We start from the raw sequence: 26,142 nt of genomic DNA, 5'->3' as shown, positions 1-26,142 counted from the left end.
TTATCCACACCTTCACGACACTTGTTGCTTTTGCTTTCTTTTTTCCCCCTTTTTCTTGATAACAGCCATCCTGATAGGTCTGACATTTTGTTCTGGAAAAGGTAACTCCTCCTCACATCTTACTTTTCTCAGGCTACAAAAGTGTTGTAATTTTATGGCCAAAAAGAATTTGTAAAAGAACTTGTATCCCTTACTCAGAACAAAATGTTTTAAGCTAAAAAAAAAAAAAAAAAAGTTTAGAATTTTGTGCTGATTTTGCACAGATGTAGGCAGATTTTACGACCAGAGTCATTAAGCATCTCATTTAGCCCTTCATCTCTTAGACTCAGTCATTTGCTTACTAAACCAATTCTGTGGGGGCTCTTGGGCTTCTCAGGTGGCTAAGCATCCCACTTTTGATTTTGGCTCTGGTCATGATCTCAGGGTCATGAGATCTAACCCCATGTTGGGTTCTGTGCTGAGTGTGGAGCCTGCTTAAGATTCTCTCTCTCCCTCTGCTCCTAATTCCACCCTGCTCATACTCCCTCTCTAAAAATAAATAAAATAAAATAAAATAAAATAAAATAAAATAAAATAAAATAAAATAAAATAAAATAAAATAAAATGAAAAATAAAATAAAATAATGATGGGGCTTGTCCCAGTGTGGGGAGATCTAGAAGCATTAGAAGAACTTTCTCAGAGCTGGACTAGTTGTGGGGTTTAAACTTGAGATTTGAACACAATTTTGTCCCAAACAACTTCAAACAGTCCAGCATTCAGTAGGAAAGAGAGATCAAAACCTTTATCAAGAAATCAATACCTTCCCATATACAAACATCCAGCAGTGAGATGGCATGACGGAAGAGGTCTGATTTCCAATGTCAACAAAACAGATAAAATATCTGGGAATAAACATTACAGGAAACGTGCAAATCCTCCCCAAGGAAAACTCTGAAACATTCCCAAAGGACATGAAACTGAAAAGAATGTGCTGTGTTCTTGGATAGGAAAACCCAACATCATAAAGATGTCACTTCTTCCAAAGGTAGTTTATAAATTGAACAGGATCCAAATAAAAACATCCAAAGGCTTTTTTTCCCCCAAGAACTAGAAAATCTGAAGTTTACATAGAAAACATGAAGAAGCAGAAAAGCCAGGAGAACTCTCAGAGGGAGAGAGGTGTGGGGAAGAGTGGCCCACTGGACACCCAAATCTGCTTGGAAGTAAGGCCACCAACAGACAGAGTGAGAGAATAGAAAGTCCAGAAACAGGACCTCACCATAGTGGAAACTCAATGTGTAAAATGGATTTTCTCGAATCTGAGAGCTGACAATAGACCTTTTTTTTTTTTAAAGATTATTATTTATTTATTTATTTATTTGTGAGAGACACAGAGAGAGAGGCAGAGACACAGGCAGAGGGAGAAGCAGGCTCCCTGTGGAGAAGCCTGATGTGGGACTTGATCCCAGGACCCCAGGATCCCAGGATCATGACCTGAACCAAAGGCAGATGCTCAACCACTGAGCCACCCAGGTGCCCCCTACCCTCCCCCCCCGTTTTAAAAAAGATTTTATTTATTTATTCATGAAAGACACAGAAAGAGAGGAAGAGACACAGGTAGAGGGAGGAGAAGCAGGCTCCATGCAAGGAGCCCAGTGTGGGACTCTATCTCGGGAATCTGGGATCAGGCCCTGAGCCAAAGGCAGACAGACGCTCAACCACTGAGCTACCCAGGTGTCCTGACTCCTTTTTAAAAAAGATTTATTTATTTGTTTTAGAGAGAGAGAGAGAGTAAGCACAGTGGGCAGGGAAGGGAGGGACAGAGACTGAGAGAGAGACTATCTCCCTGATGGGCACGGAGCCCAAAACAAGGCTCCATCTCACAACCTTGAGATCATGACCTGAGCCGAAACCAAGAGTCAGAGGCTTAACCAACTGAGCCACCTGGGCGCCCCTGGCCATGGACCTTTTAATAAACACTATCTGGACAATTGGGTAGCATTCTGGAAAAAGACATCCGGGTCTAACCTCATACCGATCACCAGGGTAGCCTTCAAATGGGTCAAAGGTTAAAACATAAAAGAGTGAAAATATGGATGAGTTCCTTTGCCGTCAACAAGAACAGGAGCCTTGGGCACAGGGCTGACCAGGACTGGGCCGGCATGCGTGCAGGGATTCCCTGGTGTGGGAGCTGGCCCCGAGGAACCCCCAGTGGCCTGGGCAATCCTCACATAGCTTAGCAGACTAAGCTTCCTGAAGCTTGGAAAGGTAGTCTGTGTAAGGCCACCTCCTGGTTGTTCCCAAACCATAGGAGGCACCCTGTCCAAGGCCTGGGCGTGGTGGTGGCAGGAGGCAGGGTTCCAGGCAGGTCCAGGAGGGGTCCTGCCTTCTGCATGTAGCTCCTCTACATCACCTGGACCAAGGGCAGGCATTTGGGATTTTTTGAGCTTGTGGCGGAGCAAGAGCTCTCTGGAAGCTGGTCAGGAAAGGCTTTTTAGAGGGTGTGGGGTGTGTGGAGTCAGTGCCCGGGTCAGGCTGAGGAGAAGTAGAGGCAGAGAGGAGAGAGAGCCCTTGGCCTGGGATCAGAGAGAGAAGTCGATGCTGGCTAAACCCAGGGAGGCGCAGAGGGGACTTAGGGTGCCAAAGAGTTGGAGAATTGGCTCAGAGAGCCAGGCTGAGATTGTAAAAGGTCTAGAATGCCAAGATCATAGTTGGTCCCTCTGTACCTCGTAGTTTGAGAACACCTGCACGCAGTCATAGTCACGTTGGATCCTCAGGCCAACCTGGTGACGTTGGCTTTTTTTTTTTTTTTTTTTTTTTAAGGGATTGGAGTTTAAGGCCCTGCCCAAGGTCACAGAGCCTGGAATAAAGGCCTGGGCCTCTGACTTCTATCACACGGCTCCTGAGGGTCAGGAGTCTGCCCTTCATCCTGGAAGCTGGGAAGGTTTCTCAGCAGAGGAGGAACCATGTAGCCAGGCAGGGCGGCCACAATCGGGTTGGGGTGGAGGCTGAGGGGCCGGCAGAGGATGGCCTCCGGGAGGGTCCTTGGGACACTGTCCTTGTGCACTGCCTCCTGCTTCTTCCGTCCCTCCCCTGCTGCTTCCTCCTCACCCCTGGTCCAGCCCTCGGCCTGGCCTTCATCAGGCTCTGCTGCTTTCTGCCCTGTTTCTTCACCCAGAGTGGTGGTGTGAGTGTGGGGCAGCAGCCAGGGCCGTGACCTCGGAGCCACCTCCCTGCCCACAACCCCTCGTCCCGGGTCCCCTGCTCAGATTTGCATTCCTGAGCTACAGGTTAAGATGTCCTGCTGCCCTTGGACATTTGTCTGCTGGCACCGCACATTCCACTTATCCAAACTTCTCCCCCACCTGCCCCTGCTCCCCCTACTCCAGGGCTCCCTATCTCAGGCCACAGGAGCCGCTGGTCCCTACTGCCCCCCACTGCTCAAGCAAGGATCCTAAAGGTCATTGCTATTCTTTTGGAATATAAGCCCCAACAGGCTTCCTCTCTCGTTTTTTGTTTTAATTTAATTATTATTATTATTTTTAAAGATTTTCATGAGAGACACAGAGAGAGGCAGAGACATAGGCAGAGGGAGCTTGGACAGGCTCCATGCAGGGAGCCCGATGTGGGACTCGATCCTGGGACCCTGGGATCACACCCTGCACCAAAGGAAGAGGCTCATCCACTGAGCCACCCAGGCGTCCCTAATTATTTTTTTAGAGAGCAACTGGGGAGGGGCAGAGGGACAAGGAGAGAGGGAGACTCTCAAGCTGACTCCACCCTGTGCACAGAGCCCATGATGGGGGGCTCCATCTCATGACCCTGAGATCAGGGCCTGAGCCCAAATCAAGAGTCGGACACTTAAATGACTGAGCCACCCGGGCACCCTCGCTTCCTCTCTTATGACACAAGAGCCTGGTTTAAGCTTTGATTGCAGGTCCACCCCCGATGCTCTCTGGACTAAGCACCTTGCCAGCCCCGCGACCAGATAGGGAGATAAAGAGCCCGCTGTTTCCCCGCATGGAGGCTCCTTTGTTTTAAGGATCTTGGGTGATTTCCACAACTGATTCCAGTCACTTGTTTTTTTCTCTTCCTGAGCTTTGAATTCACACTCCTTGAAATTGGCCTCCACCTTTGACCCCAATGAAAGGAAAACCCCAGGCCCCTGCCCTCTCTGGTTCTCTACCTGGGACCTCACTATATGACTCCAGGTGTGTTGTGGAATTTCCAGGTCCTGTAAGTGGCAAATCTTTATTTTTTCAAACTTTCTGATGGTTATTGCTGACGGGTGCCATCATCATGGTAAGAACCACAAGGTCCTGTCTGCCACTGGTTACTGGTGGGCTGATACCAGCACACAACACCCTCCTTCCCTTTGCCCCCCAAGTCCTGACATCCCATCCTCCAAGATATGGCTAAAACCAACCAGCTTCGCTTTGCTCTCCCTGCCAACCCCCTCTGTCACCAGAACAACGGCAACGTTTCTTGCGTGGTCCCTTTTCTCCACTGTCCAAACCAAGCAGGACCATGGCCACCCCTCTGCTTAAAATCCTTCAGAGGGACACCTGGGTGGTTCAGTGGTTGACTGCCTGCCTTTGTGTATGTATCTCATAAATAAATAAAATCTTTTTTTTTTTAAAGATTTTATTTATTTAGTAATGAGAGACAGAGAGAGAGGCACAGAGACACAGGCAGAGGGAGAAGCAGGCTCCGTGCAGGGAGCCCAACGCGGGACTCGATCCCGGGTCTCCAGAATCAGGCCCTGGGCTGAAGGCAGCGCTAAACCGCTGAGCCACCTGGGCCACCCTAAATAAAATCTTTTTTTTTTTTTTAAAAGATTTTATTTATCCATTCATGAGAGACACACACACAGAGAGAGAGAGAGGCAGAGACACAGGCAGAGCAGGTTCCATGCAAGGAGCCCGATGCAGGACTCGATCCCGGGTCTCCAGGATCACACCCCGGGCTGCAGGCAGCGCCAAACCGCTGCGCCACTGGGGCTGCTCTAAAATCTTAAAAAAAAAAAAAAATCCTTCAGGGTATGTCCTCATAGAAGCTTGCACACGAACGTTCACAGAAGCACTGTTCGCCAGAGTGGAGACACCCCAAAACGTCCTTGGGTATGTGTGGATAAATGGAATGTGTATCCAGGCCATGGACTAGTATTCGGATGTAACCAGGAATGAAAAACTGACACATGCCACCACACGGATGAACCTTGAGAATACAATGCAGGGCAAGAGCATCCAGACACACAAGGCCTCACATTGTCTGACCCCCCCATTTGTACAAAAGTCCAGAAAAGGCAAATCCACGGAGGGCGCTTGGGTGGCTCAGTCGGTTGAGTGTCTGCCTTTAGCTCAAGTCATGATCCCAGGCGCCTGGCATTGAGCCCCAGGTCCTGCTCCCTGCTGAGCAGAGAGCCTGCTTCTCTCTCTGCTTCTCCCCCTGCTCATGCTCGGCTGTCTGTCAAATAAATGAACCAAATCTTTAAAAAAAGAAAAATCCATGGAGACAGAAAGTAAGTCTACTTACTGGGGTTGCCAGGGGCTCGGAGGGGTTGGGAGAAGTGGGAGGTGCCTGATGAGGGATACACAGTTTCTTCTTGGGATGATGAAAATGTTCTAAAATTGATTGCATAATTCTGTGTGTGAATAACACTAAACACCATGGAATGGAATACTCTAAATGGGTGAGAAATGAGTTGTATCTCAATAAAGCTATCCTTAGAAGCCCCCTCGGAGCCCCCAAGCTGCTCAGGCTCCCCACTCCCAGCTCCCGCCTATGGCTTACACAGGGCTGCCTCACCTGGCCTCTGGCCCTGTGCCAGCCTCTCTCCCTTGGGCCCAGCTCTCCCTCCCTCCCCACACTCGGCTCTTTCTGGGACTTGATCTGTCCAAGATCAAGTTCTGTTGATTGATTGATCAAGATCAATCTGTTCCTCCCTGGAACACATCCCTTCCCCTCTCCACAGAACAGTCATCCTGTCCAGCTTCTAGCTGTTTCTGCCTGTCTCGTGTCCCCCAAACTCCTACACTCCCCTTACTCATGCCACTCCTACCACTGAGTCACTCTTTGGCTGCCTTCCCCCCTGCAGACTTGAAGGTTGGGGTGCCGGGATCATTGGCCTTGTTCGTGAGCAGCATCTGGGACCCGGTGTTTTACCATCAGATAATGAATACTATGGACACTCTGGATGTTTTAGGCACTCTTCTAAGGGTTAGGGATGCAACAGAGCCTGAGCTCCTGCCCTGACGAGCGTCCAGTCTGGTGGGAGAGATGGGCAGAAAGTCTGCACTCCAGAAGAAAGCCGGGAGGCAGCCAGAAGTGCTTCCTTCTTTAGAAAAACAGCCCTGTGAGGAACAGAAAGTGCGGGAGGCGAGGTGATTACTAAATATATTTTGGGAGGGCCTGAGCAGGGCTCGTGTCTGAGCAGAGGCCTGAAGGAACACACACCCAGTGACCGAACAGGGACATGAGAGGGGGGCACCTGGGTGGCTCAGTGGTTGGGTGTCTGCCTTTGGTTCAGGTTGTGATTCCCAGGGTCCTGGGATCGAGCCCTGCATCGGGCTCCCTGCAGGGAGCCTGCTTCTCCCTCTGCCTGTGTCTCTGCCTCTCTGTGTCTCTCTTATGAATAAATAGTCCTTTTTTTTAATAAATCAATTTTTTAAATTTATTTTTATTTTTTTAAAGATTGTATTTATTCATAGAGACACACAGAGAGAATGAGAGGCAGAGGCACAGGCAGAGGGAGAAGCAGGCTCCACGCAGAGAACACGACATGGGACTTGATCCAGGGTCTCCAGGATCACGCCCTGGGCTGTAGGCGGCGCCAAACTGCTGCGCCACTGGGGCTGCCCAATAAATCAATTTATAAAATTGATTTTTTAAAAGATTTATTTATTCATGAGACACACACACACACACACAGAGAGAGAGAGAGAGAGAGAGAGAGAGGCAGAGACACAGGCAGAGGGAGAAGCAGAGTCCATGCAGGGAGCCTGACGTGGGACCGGATCCCGGGACCCCAGGATCACACCCTGGGCTGAAGGCGGTGCTAAACTACTGAGCCACTCCGGCTGTCTAATAGTCTTTTTTTTTTTTTTTCTTCTAATAAATAGTCTTTAAAAAAAAAAAAGGGCACAAGACAGTCAGAATGGTAGGAGAGAAATGAGCAGGCTGTGCCCTCCTGAGCCTGGAGCCCCGGGAGAGGAGCGTGGAGGACTGTATCACGCTGGGGTCTGGGCAGCGTCAACCTGGCTGTTGTTGCTGCTTGTATTTAGATCCTGATGAGCAATTCTGCTTCCTCCTCCAAACTTAACACTTCAGTCCTGTCAGCTTCCTCCCTTGCTCACTACTCCCCAGAGTGGCCCCTGGAAAGTCAGGCAGGGGTGAAAGCTGGAACAATGAGCTCCTGACGCCAGCGGTGCAGAACAGTCCAGTACAGCAGGTGCATCCAGCCAGTGGTGGAGAAAGAATGTGGGGGCCCCGTGGGGCGGCCAAGCCTTGAGGTGGTGCATATCACATCCCAGGACAACGTCACACGGCCACTCGGAACCACAAGGAGGTTGGCACATAGTCCAGTCGGCTGCCAGAAGGCTCGAGAACCAGGCTGGGCTCTGCTGTAACTCTTTATGCCCTTCAACTACCTCGGCCTCATCAGCCTCATCCAGGCGATCTTGGATTGTTCTGGGCACCCGTGCTGTCAGGTCTTCCTCAACTCCTGCTTCCTCGTGCCACTCACCTACAAGACCAGAGGAACCCTTCGTGTCCACAGCGAGATGGGCGTCACTTGGTCTGTGTTGGAAGCCCAGCAAGCCTACCTGGAGTCCTTCCTCCTCGTGGGAGGCTGCTCAGGTTCCTTTATAGCAGCGTCCAGACACCACGCTTGACTCGCTTCCAGCCCACACCTCTCCTAACCCTGCACCTCCTGCTGGGTGGGGGCGGAGTCTACTTGTTCCACCCCAGGCGACCTCCCCCAGGACAGGCTCAAGTCCCATCTGCTCCACCCCCCACACCTGACATTGGATGTAGAGATTTCTTAAAAATAAAATCTTTAGGGACACGTAGGTGGCTCCGGGTGTGATCCTGGAGACCCGGGATTAGTCCCACACTGGGCTCCCTGCATGGGGCCTGCTCTCTCTCTGCCTGTGTCTCTGCCTCTCTCATGAATAAATAAAAAATCTAAAAAAAAAAAAAAGTAAAAAAAAATCTTTACAGGTGGAGCACCTGGGTGGCTCAGTTGGTTAAATGCCTGATTCTTTTTTTTAAAGATTTTATTTATTTTTATTCATGAGAGACAGAGAGAGAGAGGCAGAGACATAGGCAGAGGGAGAAGCAGGCTCCATGCAGTGAGCCGATGCGGGACTTGATCCCAGGACTCCGAGATCACGCCCTGAGCCGAAGGCAGACCCTCAACCGCTGAGCCACCCAGGTGTCCCATACGTGCCTGATTCTTGATTTCAGCCCAGGTCATGATCTCAGGGCCCTGGGATCAAGCCCTGTAACGGGCTCCCGCTGCAGCAGAGTCTGCTTGTCTCCCTCACTCTCTGTCCCTCCCCGTGCTCTAAAATAAATAAGTCAATCTTAAAAAATCTTGGGGAGCCTAGGTGGCTGTCAGTTGAGCATCTGACTCTTGGTTTTGGTTTGGGTCACAGTCTCACAGTGGTGGGATTGAACCCCAAATTGGCCTCTGTGCTAAGTGTGGAGTTTGCTTCAGATTCTCTCTCCCTCTCCCTCTGCTACTCTACTCGCTCTCTAAAATACATAAAATTTTTAGGGGTGCCTGGGTGGCTCAGTTGGTTAGGTGACCATCCCTTGATTTTGGCTCAGGTCATGTGATCAAGCCAGCAATGGGCTCCACACTGGGCATGGAGCCTGCTTAAGTCTCTCTCCCTCTCTCTGCCCCACCTGCAGCCACCCCCCATGCATGCACTTCCTTTCTCTTTAAAGGAAAAAAAAAGGGGGATCCCTGGGTGGCTCAATGGTTTAGCACCTGCCTTCGGCCCAGGGTGTGATCTTGGGAGTCCCGGTTCCCATGCATCAGGTTCCCTGCATGGAGCCTCCTTCTCCCTCTGCCTCTGTCTCTCTCTCTGTGTGTCTCTCATGAAAAATAAACAAAATCTTAAAAAAAAAAAAAAAAAAAAAAAAAGGAAATAAAAAACCTTAAAATTCCCAGGTCTCATAAGAAAACAAAACAACCCAAAACCTAATGACATCGGTTTTAGATGTTTTAAAAGTAGTGTTGGAATGCTTTCAGTAGCAAGTGGGTTAGTCAACAGCACTACCATCTAGTACTTACATATCCGTCCTGTTGGCACACAGAATTGTTCTTCTTTCCTTAACAGCGATGAATAGCCTAAGATATAGTGGTCATTCAGGACTTTGATGCGATCCATCTTGGTGGTAAGCACATGATTCGCTTGCCTCAGGACTCTGGCTGGAGTGAGGAGCCCCCAGGACTAAGTGTAAGAATCCTCTGATGAGGGATGCCTGGGTGGCTCAGCGGTTGAGCGTTGCCTTCGGCTCAGGATATGGTATGGGCCCAGGGTCCCAGGATCGAGTCCCATAGAGGGCTGCCTTGAGGAGCCTGCTTCTCCCTCTGCCTATGTCTGCCTCTCTCATGAATGAATAAATACAATCTAAACAAACAAACAAAAGAATCCTCCAATGAACACACACGCCAAGAACACATACAGGATCTCTTTGTTCTTCAATGTAAAACAGGGCTCAGACCTGGAGAATTTGTATTTCATGGAAATACAGACTCTTAGGAATGAAAGTATTTCCAAGGTGCCCAGATACATTGCCACTTTCATTTTTCCTAGTTATCCAGGCACATTGGTAAAGCAGAGTTCAGCCTGAAGATCACCTGCTGCAAGCAGGTCAAGGGGACAAGTCAAGGAAAGGCAGACCACTTGTACCCCCTGCCTTATCTCTTTCCAACATGCCATGCGTTTGTGCCCTCAAGCACCTTGAAGTACCTGAAGGTGGGGTCTGGTGCTGCAGACTGCCTTGAAGCTCTTGGTAGGAGCTGTCACCACCTTCCCCTCTATACTCATGTTTGAAGGAGTCTGTTCCAAACTCCCCGGTCAGTGAGCCAGGCACATGCAAGCTCCAGCCAGTGCAGGGCCACCAAGGTGAACACAGTGCGAGGGCACTTCAAGGCCGCTTGCCCACCTCTTAGTCATCAACTGCAGATGGGCTCTGACAGTGGAGTCTTCCCCAAGATGCTCCCACTCAGATGCTTTCCCAGGAATTTCAGATCCATGGTGGAAAGAGATATAATCACCAAGAAGCCTGTGACCAACTGTGCAAAAGTATCAACATTCCCATTAACAGTGATGCTATTCTGAGGTCATTAGTCAAACAGCAGAAAGTCTCATTGACTGTCATTGCCTTAAGTTTACACTCAAATGGCCCCATTTTGAAAACAGCTGCTCAGCTTCAGAGTAGCTAGCACAGGTGGGGGTCTGTGAGACTGGCGGCGTCCAGCAGGGCAGTGCTGACAAGTTCCTACTCACAGAGGTCTCTGCAGAAATGCAGGAATTGGAAAACTATAGCCCAAACGGGGCAGCCGCAAATGTGGTAGTAGGCTGAACTCTAAGAACTGGACCAAGAATCTAAGTAGAAATTCCTTGGGTTGAGTTTCTGTTCACGCTTTTCCTAAACACTCCTTGTTCTGGTCTACGCCAGCCAGTATGCTGTGGTTAGGCCTGGCCTCACCTGCAGCAGCCAGCTGAGCAGACAAACATGCTTTAGCTACTGGGCACATGGAGATTGCTTCAACAAAGACCATCCTGCACTTCTGTCCTTTATTTAACAGGAGGAGGGGATGAGGACTGGGCAAGCGCTGGGTCTAGACCAGAGTTTCCAAAGTGTGGTCCATAGTTTGTCAGAAACACCAGGCATGCCTGTCGGTGCTCTCAGCCACCATCTGGCAGCACCTGTGGGTGGTGGCTGGGCATCCATGGTGACCAAGCTCCCAGGGATTCTGATGAGCAGCTGAGTGTGGGCATCACGACTCCAGGGGCCCAGCAAGGTCCACATGCTTCCCCAACAAGCTAGGGGGGTGGGAAAAGATGACACAGGAGTCCCCCGACACCCAACATAGCTTTTAGGTTTTTATTTTAAGTAAGGTGGTGGTGGTGGTGGGAGGGGGGGCGGGGGGGGGATAAAAAAGAGAAGAGATACAGAGTGAAGAATTCATTGTATGTTTATTATTCACAGTTAATCACTACCTACCAAATGCTATCCGCAGAGTTAAAGGATTAAGTACATAGGTCTTTTTATTTAAACACTGATTTTTTTTTAAATATATACACACAAAACTTAGTTTAGCAAGGCTTCATGATATACACCAATTCCAAAATAAAACAATCAAATGGTCCAGGTGTAGAATGCCAGAGATTCCTTTTATCATCACTGAGGAAAGAAGCTACCAGAAAGGGAGGGGGGGGGGGCAGATGCTCTGTCCAGAAGAGCAGCTGCCTCCGGGGCCTCTGAGTACTCCAGGCTGAGTCTGGCTCCATAACCAGAGTCCAGGGGAGACTCCAACCAACCACTTCAGAACCCAAAGGCTGTCACCAACTCCTGGGCAGCCCCGTTTCTGTTGCGGGCAGGGGACTGGGTGGAGAAAGTTCACAGGCACATCACTACGAGGGACAAGCAGCTGACAGGGCGGACAGAGAGAGCTCTGCAATGTCCTCGGCCTTCCTACATTTCCCACTTGTTCTTCCCCAACTGTTCCTGCTTCATGGACACATTTCCTTGGGGGGAAGGGTGGAGCAGCTAGAAACACAGCCCACTGGGAACAGAGACATGGAAACCCAGCTGCTTCTTGAATGCTGCCCTAGTGCTCACCTGGGCAGGTCAGGCAGGCGACACAAGATGAAAGCCGTGGACAGATACCTCTAACTTTCAGAGCAAGAAAAAGGAAAACTCTCATTTTCCACCCCAGTGTTGGAACACAGTATAACCTGATACAGTCACAGAGCGACAGTCTAAATTCCTTGGGTTTTCCTGTTTGAAACTTGCTGGCTCCAGGGATTTTTTCTCTGGGGGGCTCTGGAGCTGAGGAGGGGCAGACAACAGCTGGGATCACAAGGTCAAGGACTCTGACCACCCCCCTGCAGCCAGATCCAGTCCAAGGTGGGAAGAGCTGGAACTTCTCCTTCCTCCCCAGCAGCTGGGGGCTCTGCACCCCTGGGGCAGCCACAGCAGACTCCAGAGGGCTGACAAATATTAAAGCTGAACCTTAAAGACTCGTGGCTGAGAAGAGGCGGACCGCCCGCACCCTCCACCTGTGCCTGTAGCAGCCGCTCCTCTGCCCGGAGCCCGGCTCCCCCCACTCCCAGAGAGGACTATTTACACAGAGCAGGAGACAAACTGGCTGGAAAGCTCTGGACTGTCTTTAACTTATTTAAAAAAAAAAAACAAAAAAAAACACCACTCATAAGCAACTCTTGAAATAAGGAAAAAGGCACTATGAAAAATCAACATGCTCAATAATACCATTTGGAAAGGAAAACAATGTAGAAAAGAGACAAAGGTTTTTAGTTCGACTTTTCTCAGGAAGCCATGAGGGGTAACAGTCCTTCCTCTTGCCCCCGCTCCACTTCCAGCTTTGTCACAAGATGCCTGCGGCCGGGGGCTGCCCCCCCACGCCTGGCAGACACTGACCAGTGAGGGCCGCGGCCCAGCCGCCCTCTCCTCTGTGTGCACGAGGAACACAGCCACGGCTGTCCTTCCTTCAGTCACTCCAACTACAACAGACATTTTGCATAGAGAAAATACCAGCCCACTTGGTTTCTTTTCTTTTATTATTGGCATCAGCTAGGACTATATGTGGCATTAGACGTCATGCACTGATGGACAGAAGAGGAGAAGGATGAAAAAGAGGACAAAGGAGAAACAGGAGCAGCGGTGAAAATTTGTAATAAAAACTCTTTTCTTAATTTATAGGTAAGTTTTGGCATTTTTATATCCAACGCCCCCCCCACCCCCCCAAAGTTCCAACCAAAGTGAGAGGGTCACCAGGTGACCCAGACAGGTGTTCTGAGCTCCCCTCATGGGCTGCTGTTAAGGCAGCTCGGGGGTTTAATTCTTTTGTATGTGTTTTAAATTTTTCACTTTCTTTAAATAATCTCTTCTTTGATTCTTAGACGTTCCGGTTCACAGGGGTGACGTAATTGCGGGGAAACATGCCGGTTTGCCCATGGCAGGCCCCTTTCCACCAGTTGGGGTCTGAGTTATCCATGACGTGGATAAAGTCTCCCCGACGGAATCCCAGCTCTCCATCCTCCTGGGGATCAAAGTCAAAGAGGGCCTGGACGTATGTCGGTTGCTGTAGAAGACAGGCAGGGAAAGAACACCGGCTAGGTCTCTGCTCATGGGCAGCCCCTACCAGGTGGGACCCGGCTCCACAGACATGTGCTGTCTTCTTCATGTTTCCCGAGATAACCTCCCACTTCTCCTCCAACTCCGTTTATCCTTACAGGTCCTAAGTCTACTCTACGTGGGTGCAGTGTACTTTTACCATGGCTCACAACACGCTAGAACATGCTAGGGCACAGCCCTCCACGGCAGCCCGTGAGCTGCCACCCCAAAGAAAACCTGGGAACCAGTAGTCAGGCTCTGGTTTACAACTCTAAGCCTTTGAAAAGGCTTTAGTTCCCATCGGTGTATCGCTTATAAAGTCCTTAAGGTTTCACAGAGTCAAAAGGCCAAGAGCTTGACTAAAATAAGGTGGAGTGCCCCATAACACAGGACTGGGGCTTTGGCCACAGGAATACAGGAGTGAGTGTGGACTCCACTCCCTCACACACAGGGTTTTCCTCCTCACTTGCTTCCAGGGATACAATACTGCAGAGGGTTAAAGATGTTCTACAGAGACATAGGTGGTAACTGGCAACACACCACCATGAAAGGCAGCCTCTGGAAAAGGCCAAACTATTTTGTTTCAAACTACACATCTCTGACACAAACTAAAGATACTATTTTGGGGCAGCCTGGGTGGCTCAGTGGTTTAGCACCACCTTCGGCCCAGGGCGTGATCCTGGAGTCCCAGGATCGAGTCCCACATCAGGCTCCCTGCATAGAGCCTGCTTCTCCCTCTGCCTGTGTCTCTGCCTCTCTCTGTGTCTCTCAGGAATAAATAAATAAAATATTTTTAAAAAATTAAAACAATAATAAAGGTACTATTTTGAATGATGGGCACAGAAGCCCCAGAAAGAATCCTTTGAGAGGGTACCTGCCTGTCTGAGGAGCTATTCTTAATTGCTAAAACTGATCCCAATCTCTTATGAGGCTTACCTGTGGCACCTGTTCTATGTCCCGGAGGAATATCTGCTGGTTTCTGGAGACGGATGTAGATCTGTGATAATCGACCAGCTCGTTCAGAGAATTGAATTTCACCACCCAGAGGAAATACTTCCCAGCTCCATCTCGGAGCACCTTGAAGTGCTGCACATCATTTCCAAACCTGGAGGGGCAGAGAACACCCACGAGAACAGGTGAGAGGGCTCCGTCCTGGCTATCTGGGGGCCGGGTGCTTCTCCCATCAAGGAGGCATCTTCTGAGAACTAGAGTTCTGGCAACACTTCTCATGGCCTGAGGGGCCCAGACTGCAGCACAACACGATCCCCTGGCTGCAAAGTCAGGACGCTGAGTGCCCTTGAGATCCCGCCAGGGGACTGATGACGACCAGTGACGATGGGAAGAATCCTTGCCATATAGGAAAACCTTGTCCATCAGGTTAATTCTGAAGATGTTCGTAAGATAAAAAAAGAATATCCTAACCTATGGCATGTCTCCAAGTGCCCTGTGCTGTGCCAAATCAAACAGCCCTATTCAAGGAAAAGTGTAACTTCATTAACTTTTCAAGCAAAAAAAGCATTAAAACTTTACAGGACATTTAAAGATGACAACAGGTGGGGTAGGAAAGTGAGAGAGTAGGGACTGGACATACTTTCAACAACTCTCCTGTAATTGGGAAGTGTAGATTATGTTTTCCATTTAGGAATCTTAGTTCTACTCACAGGTGAAAGGTCTCAGAACAGAACGTAGTAGGAAAATAAATATAAGAGGCCGAGGCACTGGGTGCCCAAAGATGTTTCTCGATCACCTGGTAACATGCTTCCTCTTATACTGCCCTGCAGAAGCAGGAGTACAACTGGGTGCTGACCACCCCTCGGGGAACAGTGTTATGTGGCTGCTATACCAGCCCAGTGAGGCTTTGCCTGTCCTGCTCACTGCTGGGTCCACAGGACAGACACCAGGGCTCAGCCCTCAAACAGTACTCTAAGAAGATCTACGAATGAAGGACACAGTCTTTCCTCTCCTTCCGTCTTAAAGGGAAAATAAATTAAAAACAACCCAGCAGGTGGCAGCGCTGGGCTTCAAGTAGGAGATCCCAGGCATCCAGGACCGGTATATAGCTTTTCCTGCTGCTTTTCCTGAGAATCTGCAGTGTGGTGAGGAAGGAGGGCACATTCCCCAGAAGCTTATTCCCTCTGGGCAATGCAAATGGTTTGGTTCTTATAAGGCGTACTGGGTCCCAGACAGTGACCTGTTAACAACCACCACGCTGTTTTTCAATACTGAGTCCCATCTTGAAATGAGAGAAACCTTCTGAAGACTGTAGATTTTTTTTTTTTTTTTTTAAGACTGTAGATTCTTGAACCTCCTTTGAGAAAGTGTTTGTGTTGTTAAAGGCAGTAATGACATCTGTTTCAAATTTTATTTCTGGAACAATAATTGCACGGATTCTTTAAAGTTTTTATTTGATAAAATGGAATGGTTTGGGAGCTTGCCAGCAGCTACTGTATGAGCATGCGCAGTGATTAGTGATAATCAAGGGCTCCACTGCACACTACCTGCCAAGGTGGCTTTGGCCATTACTCAATTAACCTGTGAGTTAACTACTTGTACTCCTCATTCTATACTGTCCTCTACTCAGGTCAGTATAAAATGTAAGGATAACAGATGACAAAAGACAAATTAGCAAGAAGCATTAAGATAGTAATTCCACCTCAAGATACTCCTTCCCTAGATCCTCACTCACATGTGTTTATAATTGAGTGCATCAGAAGGCCGCTGTTGCTTGTGCCTGCTGGGAAGGGGGGTTGCTGGGGATAACCACTGTACCTGCCACACAGTTTTGCTGTGAACCTACAACTACTGTAAAAAAATGAAGTCTATTAAAAAAAAAAAAGTCATTGTTAAAAGAGGAAAACTCTGAAAAGAATTAGATCCAGTTTGACTTTTTCATGCTGGGACTAAAAAACTCACTTATACAGGACATGTATCTCTGTGGTGTTGTGAATATGGCCTGAAGCCACCTCCCACACCTTCATAGAGGGGAAAAAAACCCCACAAAAACAAAAATTAAGTTTAAATCTACATTTAAAAAACACTATATTAAAAAAAACCCCAAAAAAACAAAAACAAAAAAACAAAAAAACCCACAAAAAACAAAAACACAATACTGGTCCTAAAATGAAACAAGATATTCAGTTAATTTTGGACACTGAAAAATCTTTACATTGTGTGTAAATGGTAAACTCTCTTATGGTCTTCATTGAAAAATAACGTAATCTATAGTAGCAGTGATCTAAGACCCAACCCCTTCAAGTTTTTATTTAAATTCTAGTTAGTTAACATATAATCTTAGTTTTATAGGGGAGGAATTTAGTGATTCATCACTTATATATAACACCCAGTAATCTGAGTTTTTAACCTAATCATGCTGTCATAGGAGTGATTTGTAAGATTTTCAGGGGAGGGGTTCCTCTGATAATATATTAACTAGAAAAAAAATATATTAACTAGAAAGGCCTTGACAATTTGATTAAAAATACTTATTTCAGAGATGGGAAGTAATTTGCATGAAATCCTCAAAGCTCCAACTTATGTTCTCAATGATTCCTAGGGTGGTAAAGCTCCCTGTCTTCCCTATTCCTTGCTTACCAGCTCCCTTTCACATTTAAATTTACCACTGGGGAAAGCAAAACACCCTCGAACCCTTGTGATAACCTTTAAAAGTTGAAGTAAGAGGCCTAGGATGGTGTTGGTGGATTTATGCCAGACATCTGTTGAAGGTACAACAGAGCCAGCTGCAAGGGTGAGCAGTCACGCCACCAGAGTGAGATCCCACAGAGGGCAAACGAGCAAAGAGCTGCTGCTGCGTGCAAGGCAAAGGGCACAGCAGAGTGGGGATTAGGGAAAACATGCTGCTACTCACCAACTGAAGGCTGTTTCCACAGAGGAATCTAAACTCAGTACTGGTAGAACTAATTTTTGAGGAGTCAGGAATTACTATTTTAATGTAAACTATTCTGCTTTATAAAAAACAGTTTAGACTAACCCTCTACCAGTTGGCAATCTTTGTGTGTGTAGCCAGACACCTGGCCTGTGGCTTCACGTTTCAGATGAGGAGGGAGAGGACTCCAGGGACCAGAGCAGGAAGCACTTACTTGACAGAGAGGGAGAAGTCCCCGGGGGCACTCTCACTCTCTCGGATGAGAAAGGCCCCGTCATGCCGCTGTTTGCTAAGCATTTCTTCTGCCTTGGCTCTGGGGATTTTGCCAAAAAACCACCTAAGGAAGGAAGACAAGCCAGTCAACATCTGCTTCCCCACAAAGAGACGGGATATCCAGCCTCCTAAATGTGAGTAACAGAACACTCCTTGCCAAAGGAAGGGGCCTCCTGCTTCACCCTCCAGTGTCAACATGCCCCACAAAGCCATTCAGTCAGCTTCTCCCTCGAGACACAGACCATCTCCCTTCAAATGACATTACCCTACCCTACTCTCCCCAGAAAGTGACTCACAAGGCATGATCATGGGCCACTCTTCCTAAAGAGGAAGACAAAGATGGGCCTCCTAGGTCAAAGCCCACCGCGCACCCTACTGACTCATCAGCAGGGCACTGGGGAAAGCCCAGGTCTATCAATATGAAGTACCGGAAGAATCACAGAAGGAGGGACAGGCCTCTTCTCGCAGCCATTTGACGAGGTCAAACCTTTGGCTACAGTGGGATTAAGGGAAATGGAGGTAGGAAACTGGAAGGCCCAGAAACTGGAGACAGGGCTACTTCTTGTAACAGCCCAAGGCAAAGAGGTTCGGCTAAGAGAGCAGCCTCTACCTACTATCACAGAGGCTGGGACTCCTCTCGATGCCTTTCTGAAACAGATGTGAGCTGCTAGGAAGATCCTATCGGAAGCTGCCATTAATTGGATTAATCTTTAAACATCCCTAAATCTACCTTCTTGTGTCTTTCTCACGTTGAGTACTACAATGCCAGGCTGCTGAGTAGCTGCCAGGATCTAGCTTCTAGCTTCTACAAATAACTCACTGGTAAGCCCTCCAGTGCCTGGAAGTCAGGCCACAGGAGAGAAATTACATATTAATACAACAGAGTCATCTCCAACTATGAAAGGACAGCTGACTCTTCTAAAACCATTTAACTATTTTCTATTTTAAACTCTAGTGCTTTCAAGCTTGTGATGGACTTGCAGGCAGTAGGGATCAGTCTGGGGTGGGGTAAAGTCAGCCACCCTCTCTTCCTCTTAAGCCCCAAGATTTTCCCACCAAGCAGGTATTTTCCTTTCTTTTCCCCTAGTTTAAAGTAATGAATATGAATTTTAAAAAATAGCCTAGATGTTTGTGAAGTAAAAATGAAAAGCAAGACTTCCCTTAAACTCCCCAGAGGCAGCAAGTGTTGGCAGTTCTGCGCTCTGATTTTAGGCCTCTGCTTCTGATGTACACATACAGAGATGCGGCTGTAGGGTCTTCTAGCCTCCAGCTTAAGACGAACTTAATTTTATTTTCAATGAATAAAGATAAACTGAAGTGAAATAAAGTATTCTAAATTGGAATTTTTACAAAGTAAACACACCCCTTACACCTAGGGTGAAAAATAGAAAATTAGCTGGAGACCATTTTATTAAAGACTTCTTTTGTACCTGCTTCCATTTTTATTAAATTCTGTCCTGGGACGCCTGGGTGGCTCAGCAGTATGGCACCTGCCTTTGGCCCAGGGTGTGATCCTGGAGACCTGGGATTGAGTCCCACATCGGGTTCCCTGCCTGGAGCCTGCTTCTCTCTGCCTGTGTCTCTGCCTCTCTCTCTGTATCTATCTCCCATGAATAAATAAAGTTTTTTTTTTTAATTATGTTCCTCTTTCTCTTGAGGATATTCCACAACATAAGGGTATCACGCCATCTGAAGAATAGTGAGTGCTCTCACTTAAGACATTTTTTTTTAATTTTTTAATTTTTAAAAAAAGATTTTATTTATTTATTCATGAGAGACACAGAGAGAGGCAGAGACACAGGCAGAGAGAGAAACAGGCTCCATGCAGGGAGCCCGATGTGGGACTCGATCCCGGGACTCCAGGACCACACCCTGGGCCAAAGGCAGGCACCAAACCGCTTGAGCCATCCAGGGATCCCAAGACATTTTATTTTATTTTATTTTATTTTATTTTTTTCCAAGACATTTTAAATAGTGATACTCAGGTGTAACTACATGGTTAAGGTCAAAATTTTTAAAATCTTTAAAAGATGGGTTTGTACTACAACACAAATAGCAAAGGAAAAAGCTAGTGGAGGAGGTGGCTCGTTTTCCATTTTAAATCTTCACTACATTCCACAGGCTCCCATCCATATGCACTCAGTGTGAAAAGCACATATCTGGACCTATCCCCAGTACGCCCAACAATCTGTGTTGCAACACTAGCCAACAATCGTTTCCTAGTTTGTGTTTAACTGGTTACCTCGAAAGCTGTATTAGGTTGTACTCCACTGGAGACTTCCCTCTTCCTAACAAAAACTAAAGATAGGGGGAGAGGAAGGATTGAGGAGAGAGGGAAGGGGGGCTTAGTGCTCTGTACTCTCTCACCACTATGGGAGGGACACGGATGCTGTACTTATGGATGTCCAGTCACAGAGCAGTCCCGGAACATGATGTGTGCTGCAAGGCCAACCACTGCACAGGCCCATGGCCATGGTCTTTTCAGCAATACGGTTTCCTGTTTCAGAGCTTGCAGCAGAGGAACACTCCCTGCCTTTCAGCTAGACTCTGCAAAAACCACCACCATGGAGGCTGTCCTCCTGGATGTTTCCCGATCAATTACTATTCCAGAGTTCTTTAGAGTAGATCTTTTAAAAGCACTAGGCAGGAGAAGGAGTTTCCTTAAGGGCTAACTCAGCAATTGGGCAACTGGGGCAGAAACTCTGCTTTCCGGGGACAGAGGCCTTTCCTGTGTTTTCTCAAGGTGGATTCGAAAGGCTTATGTCACTTCAAACAATCTGAAGGAAAACAAAGGTTTAGAGCCACTGGTATTTTACTGAATATAGAAATTATAGTATTATGTTCTAAATTCTCTTCCAGCCTAGAAATATGAAAATGAAAAGGAAACTGAAGCTGATTTTCCTTTTTTTAAAGATTTTATTTACTTATTCATGAGAGAGACAGACACAGGCAGAGGGAGAAGCAGGCTCCATGTAGGGAGCCCAAAGTGGGACTCGATCCCGGGACCCCAGGATCACGCCCTGGGCTGAAAGCAAGGACCAAACTGCTGAGCCATCCAGGCATTCCCTGAAGCTGATTTTCCTGTCACTGGATCAAGTACAGAAGCCAGGCAACTATGGCCCTCAGCCCAAATATGCCCAGTTTTTGTATGGCTCACAATCCAAGACTTGTACAAATTTTTAAGGGTTATTTTAAGGGGGATCCCTGGGTGGCTCAGCGGTTTCGCGCCTGCCTTTGGCCCAGGGCACGATCCTGGAGTCCTGGGATCGAGTCCCACGTCGGGCTCCTGGCATGGAGCCTGCTTCTCCCTCTGCCTCTCTCTCTCTCTATCATAAAATAAAAATAAATCTTTTAAAAAATAAAGGGTTATTTTAAAAACTTCAAAAGAATATGTGAAATGACAGAGATTGCATATGGTCCTCAAAGTTTAAAATATTTATTATCTGGTCCTTTACACAGTTTAGCCAACCCTTGATGTACTCTGAGGACAGATTGATGGAATAGATGTATATAGAATATCTGGCATCACTCCCACTCTAAGTATCCACTATCCAACTGCTTCTCCCATGAAGTACATTCAATGATGCTGTTTGTGAAAAGCCCACACAGCCCCCAAAGCAAACATGGACACTAAATGACCACATGAATGCAAAGCTGTTCTTAGTATACTTCCCAGGATATCTGTACTAGTCTTGGTTCATCTTTTGGAGTTTCTTGGTTATCACCATGTGTGCCTACATTTTAGTAACCTGGGCATGGTTGTGTGTAAACTCCAAAACTAACGTTACAGGGACTTCAAATGAGGGGCATTATCAATCCACTGATAGGGGTCTAGGAACCTCTGCCACATACACCTTTTAAGATTTTTTTATGCCTACTTTATTTTTATTTTTTTTAAAGATTTTATTTATTTATTCATGACAGACAGAGAGAGGCAGAGACACAGGCAGAGGGAGAAGCAGGCTCCATGCAGGAAGCCCAAAGTGGGACTCGATCCCGGGACTGGGATCAACCGCTGAGCCACCCAGGTATCCCTTACGCCTACTTTAAAAAAGAAAAAAAAGAAAAAAAAATAATAAAAAAAAAGAAAAAGAAAAAGGCTAGCATTTCGCTGACATTTAATTGCCAGTGAGTCCTATATTACTCTGTGGTTTTCTATATTGTCTTTTATAATGAGAATCAGATTCATAAATTACTGTCATTGAAATAAAAACACCAGCAGCTTTCCTAATTTTTAAGATAAAAAAAGGAATGAACTAGATGATTGAAGGCCCCTTTGAGCTCTGTGTAGGATAAGATGTGGTTAAGATCTCTGTTCTGGTGGCTTGGAGGGGTGATGGGGGATGACAGACACACATGAGAGCAATGACAATGAAGACAGGGACAAATGGGCTGTCACTCAAGGTGGGTCAAGTCATCTAAAGGTCTTATTTATCATTTGTGTTAAATTAAGTAGACAGAATCTGCTGCTCCTCTGTGTCTCAACGGCATTCTAGCCTGAGCACTGAGCCTCAGTTCCCCCTGATGTGCAAGGGATGGAAGGACTGCTTCTGAAGGAGAAGCAGGGCCTGCTAAGGGTGGGAGGACAGAGGTCTGTAAGGGCTCCCAAGGTCCAGCCATGTCACCGATCAATAAAAACTGGGTGGAGGAGGGCATGTTCTGAGGGAGGGGGAAAAAAAGTTCATTACTCTCAACAGCCTGGGGTAGATGATTTTGTTTCCTCTGAAGTGGGAACACTAAGCAGCAGTCAAGGATAGGGATTATAATAAGCATTTACTGGGAACCTATTATACTGCCAAGCACTGTGCTCTAGGGATACAAAGATCATTAAGATATAGTCCCACAGGGCAATCAAACATATTAACAAAACTATGTGATAAGTACACTTTCTAAAACTCAAAAAATGGAGAATTATGAAACAGATCTGGCCTCAAGGGTTTTAGGAAAAACAATCAAGGAACGGTATTTCTGTTGTTTTATTATCTGAGGATCAATGACAGCTATTATCGATCCAAAACATATATCATTATTATTATTATGTAATCGTAGGTAAACTTTTTTTTTTTTTTAAGATTTTTATTTATTTATTTATGATAGACATAGAGAGAGAGAGAGACAGAGACAGAGAGAGGCAGAGACACAGGAGGAGGGAGAAGCAGGCTCCATGCCGGGAGCCTGACGTGGGACTTGATCCCGGGACTCCAGGATTGCGCCCTGGGCCAAAGGCAGGCACTAAACCACTGAGCCACCCAGGGATCCCCTCGTAGGTAAACTATTGTTTTAAACGAAACAATTGCTTCATTAAAGACCATCAGCAAGCATTATCAATCTAAAACATACGACTGGGCACCTGGATAGCTGAGTCAGTTAAGCATCCAACTCTTGATTTCAGCTCAAGTCATGATCTCAGGGTCCTGAGATCGAGCCCTGCAATGGCCTCTGCGCTGGGCGTGGAGTATTATCATCATATACTACTACTGACATGCAAAATCCACATGCTTTATTAATTCTCTAGGGAGACAGAGTAAAAGGTGTGACAACTATCCGAAGGATCTCAATTTAAAAAACATTATAAAATAAAATAAAAATATTATTTGGAATAAGCAGATGGGTCTGACTCTTGGAAGACCAGTAGAGTTCAACTTACGGATGTGGTTTCATTTCTATGTAATTCTTGGGAATGAAGCCATCTTTCCCGTTGAGTTCTGCCTTGTACCAGTTCTGATCACATTCTTCATTCAAAACCTGAAAAGAAATAAGGGGAGGGGAGAATCAAATAATTTCCTTTTCACACTCTTAAAAACGTAGCCACTAAGACAATTATGTTGCCATTTAGGTTTGTTCGTAAAAAGCGTTATTTGAAGTATGGTCAGTTACATGGATTCAAGACTTCAAATAACTTCAAACAGCAATAAATCAACTCTTACAGTTAAAATTAAAAAGTAAAATAAACGGTCTCTGAAAATGAGAGTCTGACCCCCTGAGTACCTAGCAGTAACCCCTCAGTAGGAAAGTAGACAGGAGAATGACAGGAAAATAATAGTTTGTGGAAAACAGCAAGCACTGATGCTGGAGAATGAAGGGAGCCCCACAAGGATGAAATAAGCCTGCTCTCTGGGAGAGAGGCAGAACAGAGAGACTTTTAAGACTTCTCTAGAGCTCCTCTGGCCCACCTTCAGAATCACAGGAATCCAATCCTGGGTCAGCCACCAAACAGGTGTGTCAGGCTGCTGTTTACATGCATCATCCACGTGTCCTCATGCACAAAACATATTTTAATGAAAAAGCACGGCAAGTCCTTCTCCACTCACCCTTAAGGCCACAACGTGTTTGAGTCAGGGAATGCTGGAAGGACAACAACCAGCCCAATTCAGGGGGAAGATGCAGAGACCATAAAACTTAAACACTGTATTCTCCAGAATGAAAAGATTCTCTACAAATGTGACATGACCATCCAAGGTTATGAGCTGGTGAATTACACATAGATTTGTAGATCCCCAACTGCTCCTTGTGAGTTACATGGCTAGGCTAGACTCATGATACTGCAGAAGGGTAAAAGGAACAGAACAGGGATAGTATAAAAGCCACCTCTGAATTCTAGATTCTAGGACAGTATTCTGTTATCTACCAAAAAGAAGGGCGTTAAGAAGAATGTGGCCTAGTAATCACCTCCTAAAGCATTATCCTAAAACAACAAACCTGTAGGCTTATTAAGAAGAGTTTTTCAAAATGTCTTTAAAATTCCCCAAAATGGTGCGTTATATATCTTACTCTAAAGATTTCTTGGAAGACAGAGTAGAGTCAGGCTGACAAGTAACTTAGGCCCATCTGGGCATCAAAACAGAGTAATGTAACCACCTGGAAAAGACCAGTTTTAATTTGTCACCAATAACTTTGCAGAATAGGCTGTGTTATTACATACTAGTTCATACAGCTGCACATACCTATCACCTTTACTAAGATAGAAGCAAGCCCCCTAAAAATATTCCCCCTAACAAAATAATTTATGGGACAACTTGCAGATTTGGCACCAATTTAGAACTATGGTTTTCTGCAGAACAAAAGTATTACTTGGTGTTTAGTATGCTTTTCTCCTCAGGAAGACAGGGAAATATGGAATAAATGCATTTATTTTTAATGCATGTGAATAATTAAAATGTTGGTTCTCTGAAACATTCTAGTATCTAGAATATCATTTTGCCAGAAAGTCAGAATTGTTGGTGCATGCCTCTTAACTTCTTTACTCTAGAACATAAGAAGATGACCGGTTCTGCTGTAGGCAAAGCACAAGAGAAAGAGTGATCCTGCCAGTTGGGGCCACTCTGGGAGTCAGGGACCACGTCTTTCTACCCAGCAGCTCCACTCATACAACAGCATGACATGCAAGCCCTGTGGCTCAGATGACTTAACAGATATTTCCAAATTAAGTTTTATCCAGGGCAGCCCCCGTGGCGCAGCGGTTTAGCGCTGCCTGCAGCCTGAGGTGTGATCCTGGAGACCCAGGATCGAGTCCCACGTCGGGTTCCCTGCATGGAGCCTGCTTCTCCCTCTGCCTGTGTCTCTGCCTCTCTCTCTCTCTCTCTCTCTCTCTCTCTCTGTGTGTGTGTCTCTATGAATAAATAAATAAAATCTTAAAAAAAAAAAAGTTTTATCCAAATGTCTAAATGCTTAAACAGCAAAGGACACAAAACCTAAGTGAGTCCAAGGTGAAGCAGAGAAGGGGACCAGAACCACGTATGGACGAGTGCACCTACAGGGACAGTGTTCACTTTCCTATGGACTGACATGAATACCCACGCCCTTCACACAAAATTTAAAAAGCCTCATCAGAGTTCTGAGAATGAGGAAGTACTCCTCTCACCACTCCCCACAATAGAAGGTACACTCACTCATCCATCCCCCCAAAACGAATAGATGGTGGCGTTTTACAGCCAAATCTTCAATCTTGAAAACCTAAAGCGATGTTTTTAGGTTTTACCCCATGGCTGCAAGTTCTATTCCAACCCTCATATTTCCTCAAATTAGGACTTCATAGCTATACAAGACACTCCCGTTTAACGGAAGCAAACTGATCAAGAGATGAGATTATGAAAGGAGGAAATGACAAGTTTCAGTGACTTTTTCTTCTTGCAAAAAGAAATAAAACTTTCTTTACCGTGTGATTCGACTTTTCTATATCATACAATTTTCTTTTTTAAGATTTTATTTATTTATTCACGAGAGCCGGGGGGGCGGTGGGGAGGCAGAGACCCAGGCAGAGGGAGAAACAGGCTCCATGCAAGGAGCTGGATGCGGGACTCCATCCTGGATCCTGGGATCACACCCTGAGCCAGAGGCAGATGTTCAACCGCTGAGCCAACCAGACATCCCCAATCTGAGACCATTCTTAAAGCAATGCAAATTTCCATTTATACCAATATAAAGTCAAAGCTTTCTAAATGGTTTAACAACACACAAAAAAGGTCAAAGATTTAGCCCCTGAGGATCCCTAGGATTGAGGGGGCCAAACACATGAGTTCAAATTCCAATTTTACCAGTGAACTAAGTGACCCTGAGGAATTGACCATTGTCTAAATTTTGGTTTTTCCACCTAAAAAGTGGTGGTAAGAGCTACACCTCCCAGGACTAC

The 26,142-nt window shown here is 46.5% G+C and overlaps 1 protein-coding gene across 1 annotated transcript in view; it reads right to left on the bottom strand.

Annotated features, from left to right (window-relative positions):
• Window positions 1–11,177: 11,177 nt before the first annotated feature.
• Window positions 11,178–26,142, bottom strand: part of GRB2 (growth factor receptor bound protein 2) — a 73,293-nt gene continuing 58,328 nt past the window's right edge. Inside the window, exons 3-6 of the mRNA XM_025999726.2 lie at window positions 23,161–23,258; window positions 17,455–17,577; window positions 14,294–14,462; window positions 11,178–13,325 (exon numbers count right to left, since the gene is read on the bottom strand). Coding sequence (XP_025855511.1) covers window positions 13,140–13,325; window positions 14,294–14,462; window positions 17,455–17,577; window positions 23,161–23,258 — 576 coding nt within the window. The 3' untranslated portion in view covers window positions 11,178–13,139. The remainder of the gene's footprint in view (window positions 13,326–14,293; window positions 14,463–17,454; window positions 17,578–23,160; window positions 23,259–26,142) is intronic.

The sequence above is a fragment of the Vulpes vulpes genome, chromosome 2, assembly GCF_048418805.1.
Source record: "Vulpes vulpes isolate BD-2025 chromosome 2, VulVul3, whole genome shotgun sequence".
Lineage (NCBI taxonomy): Eukaryota > Metazoa > Chordata > Mammalia > Carnivora > Canidae > Vulpes > Vulpes vulpes.
This window is presented reverse-complemented; position numbering and strand designations above follow the sequence as displayed.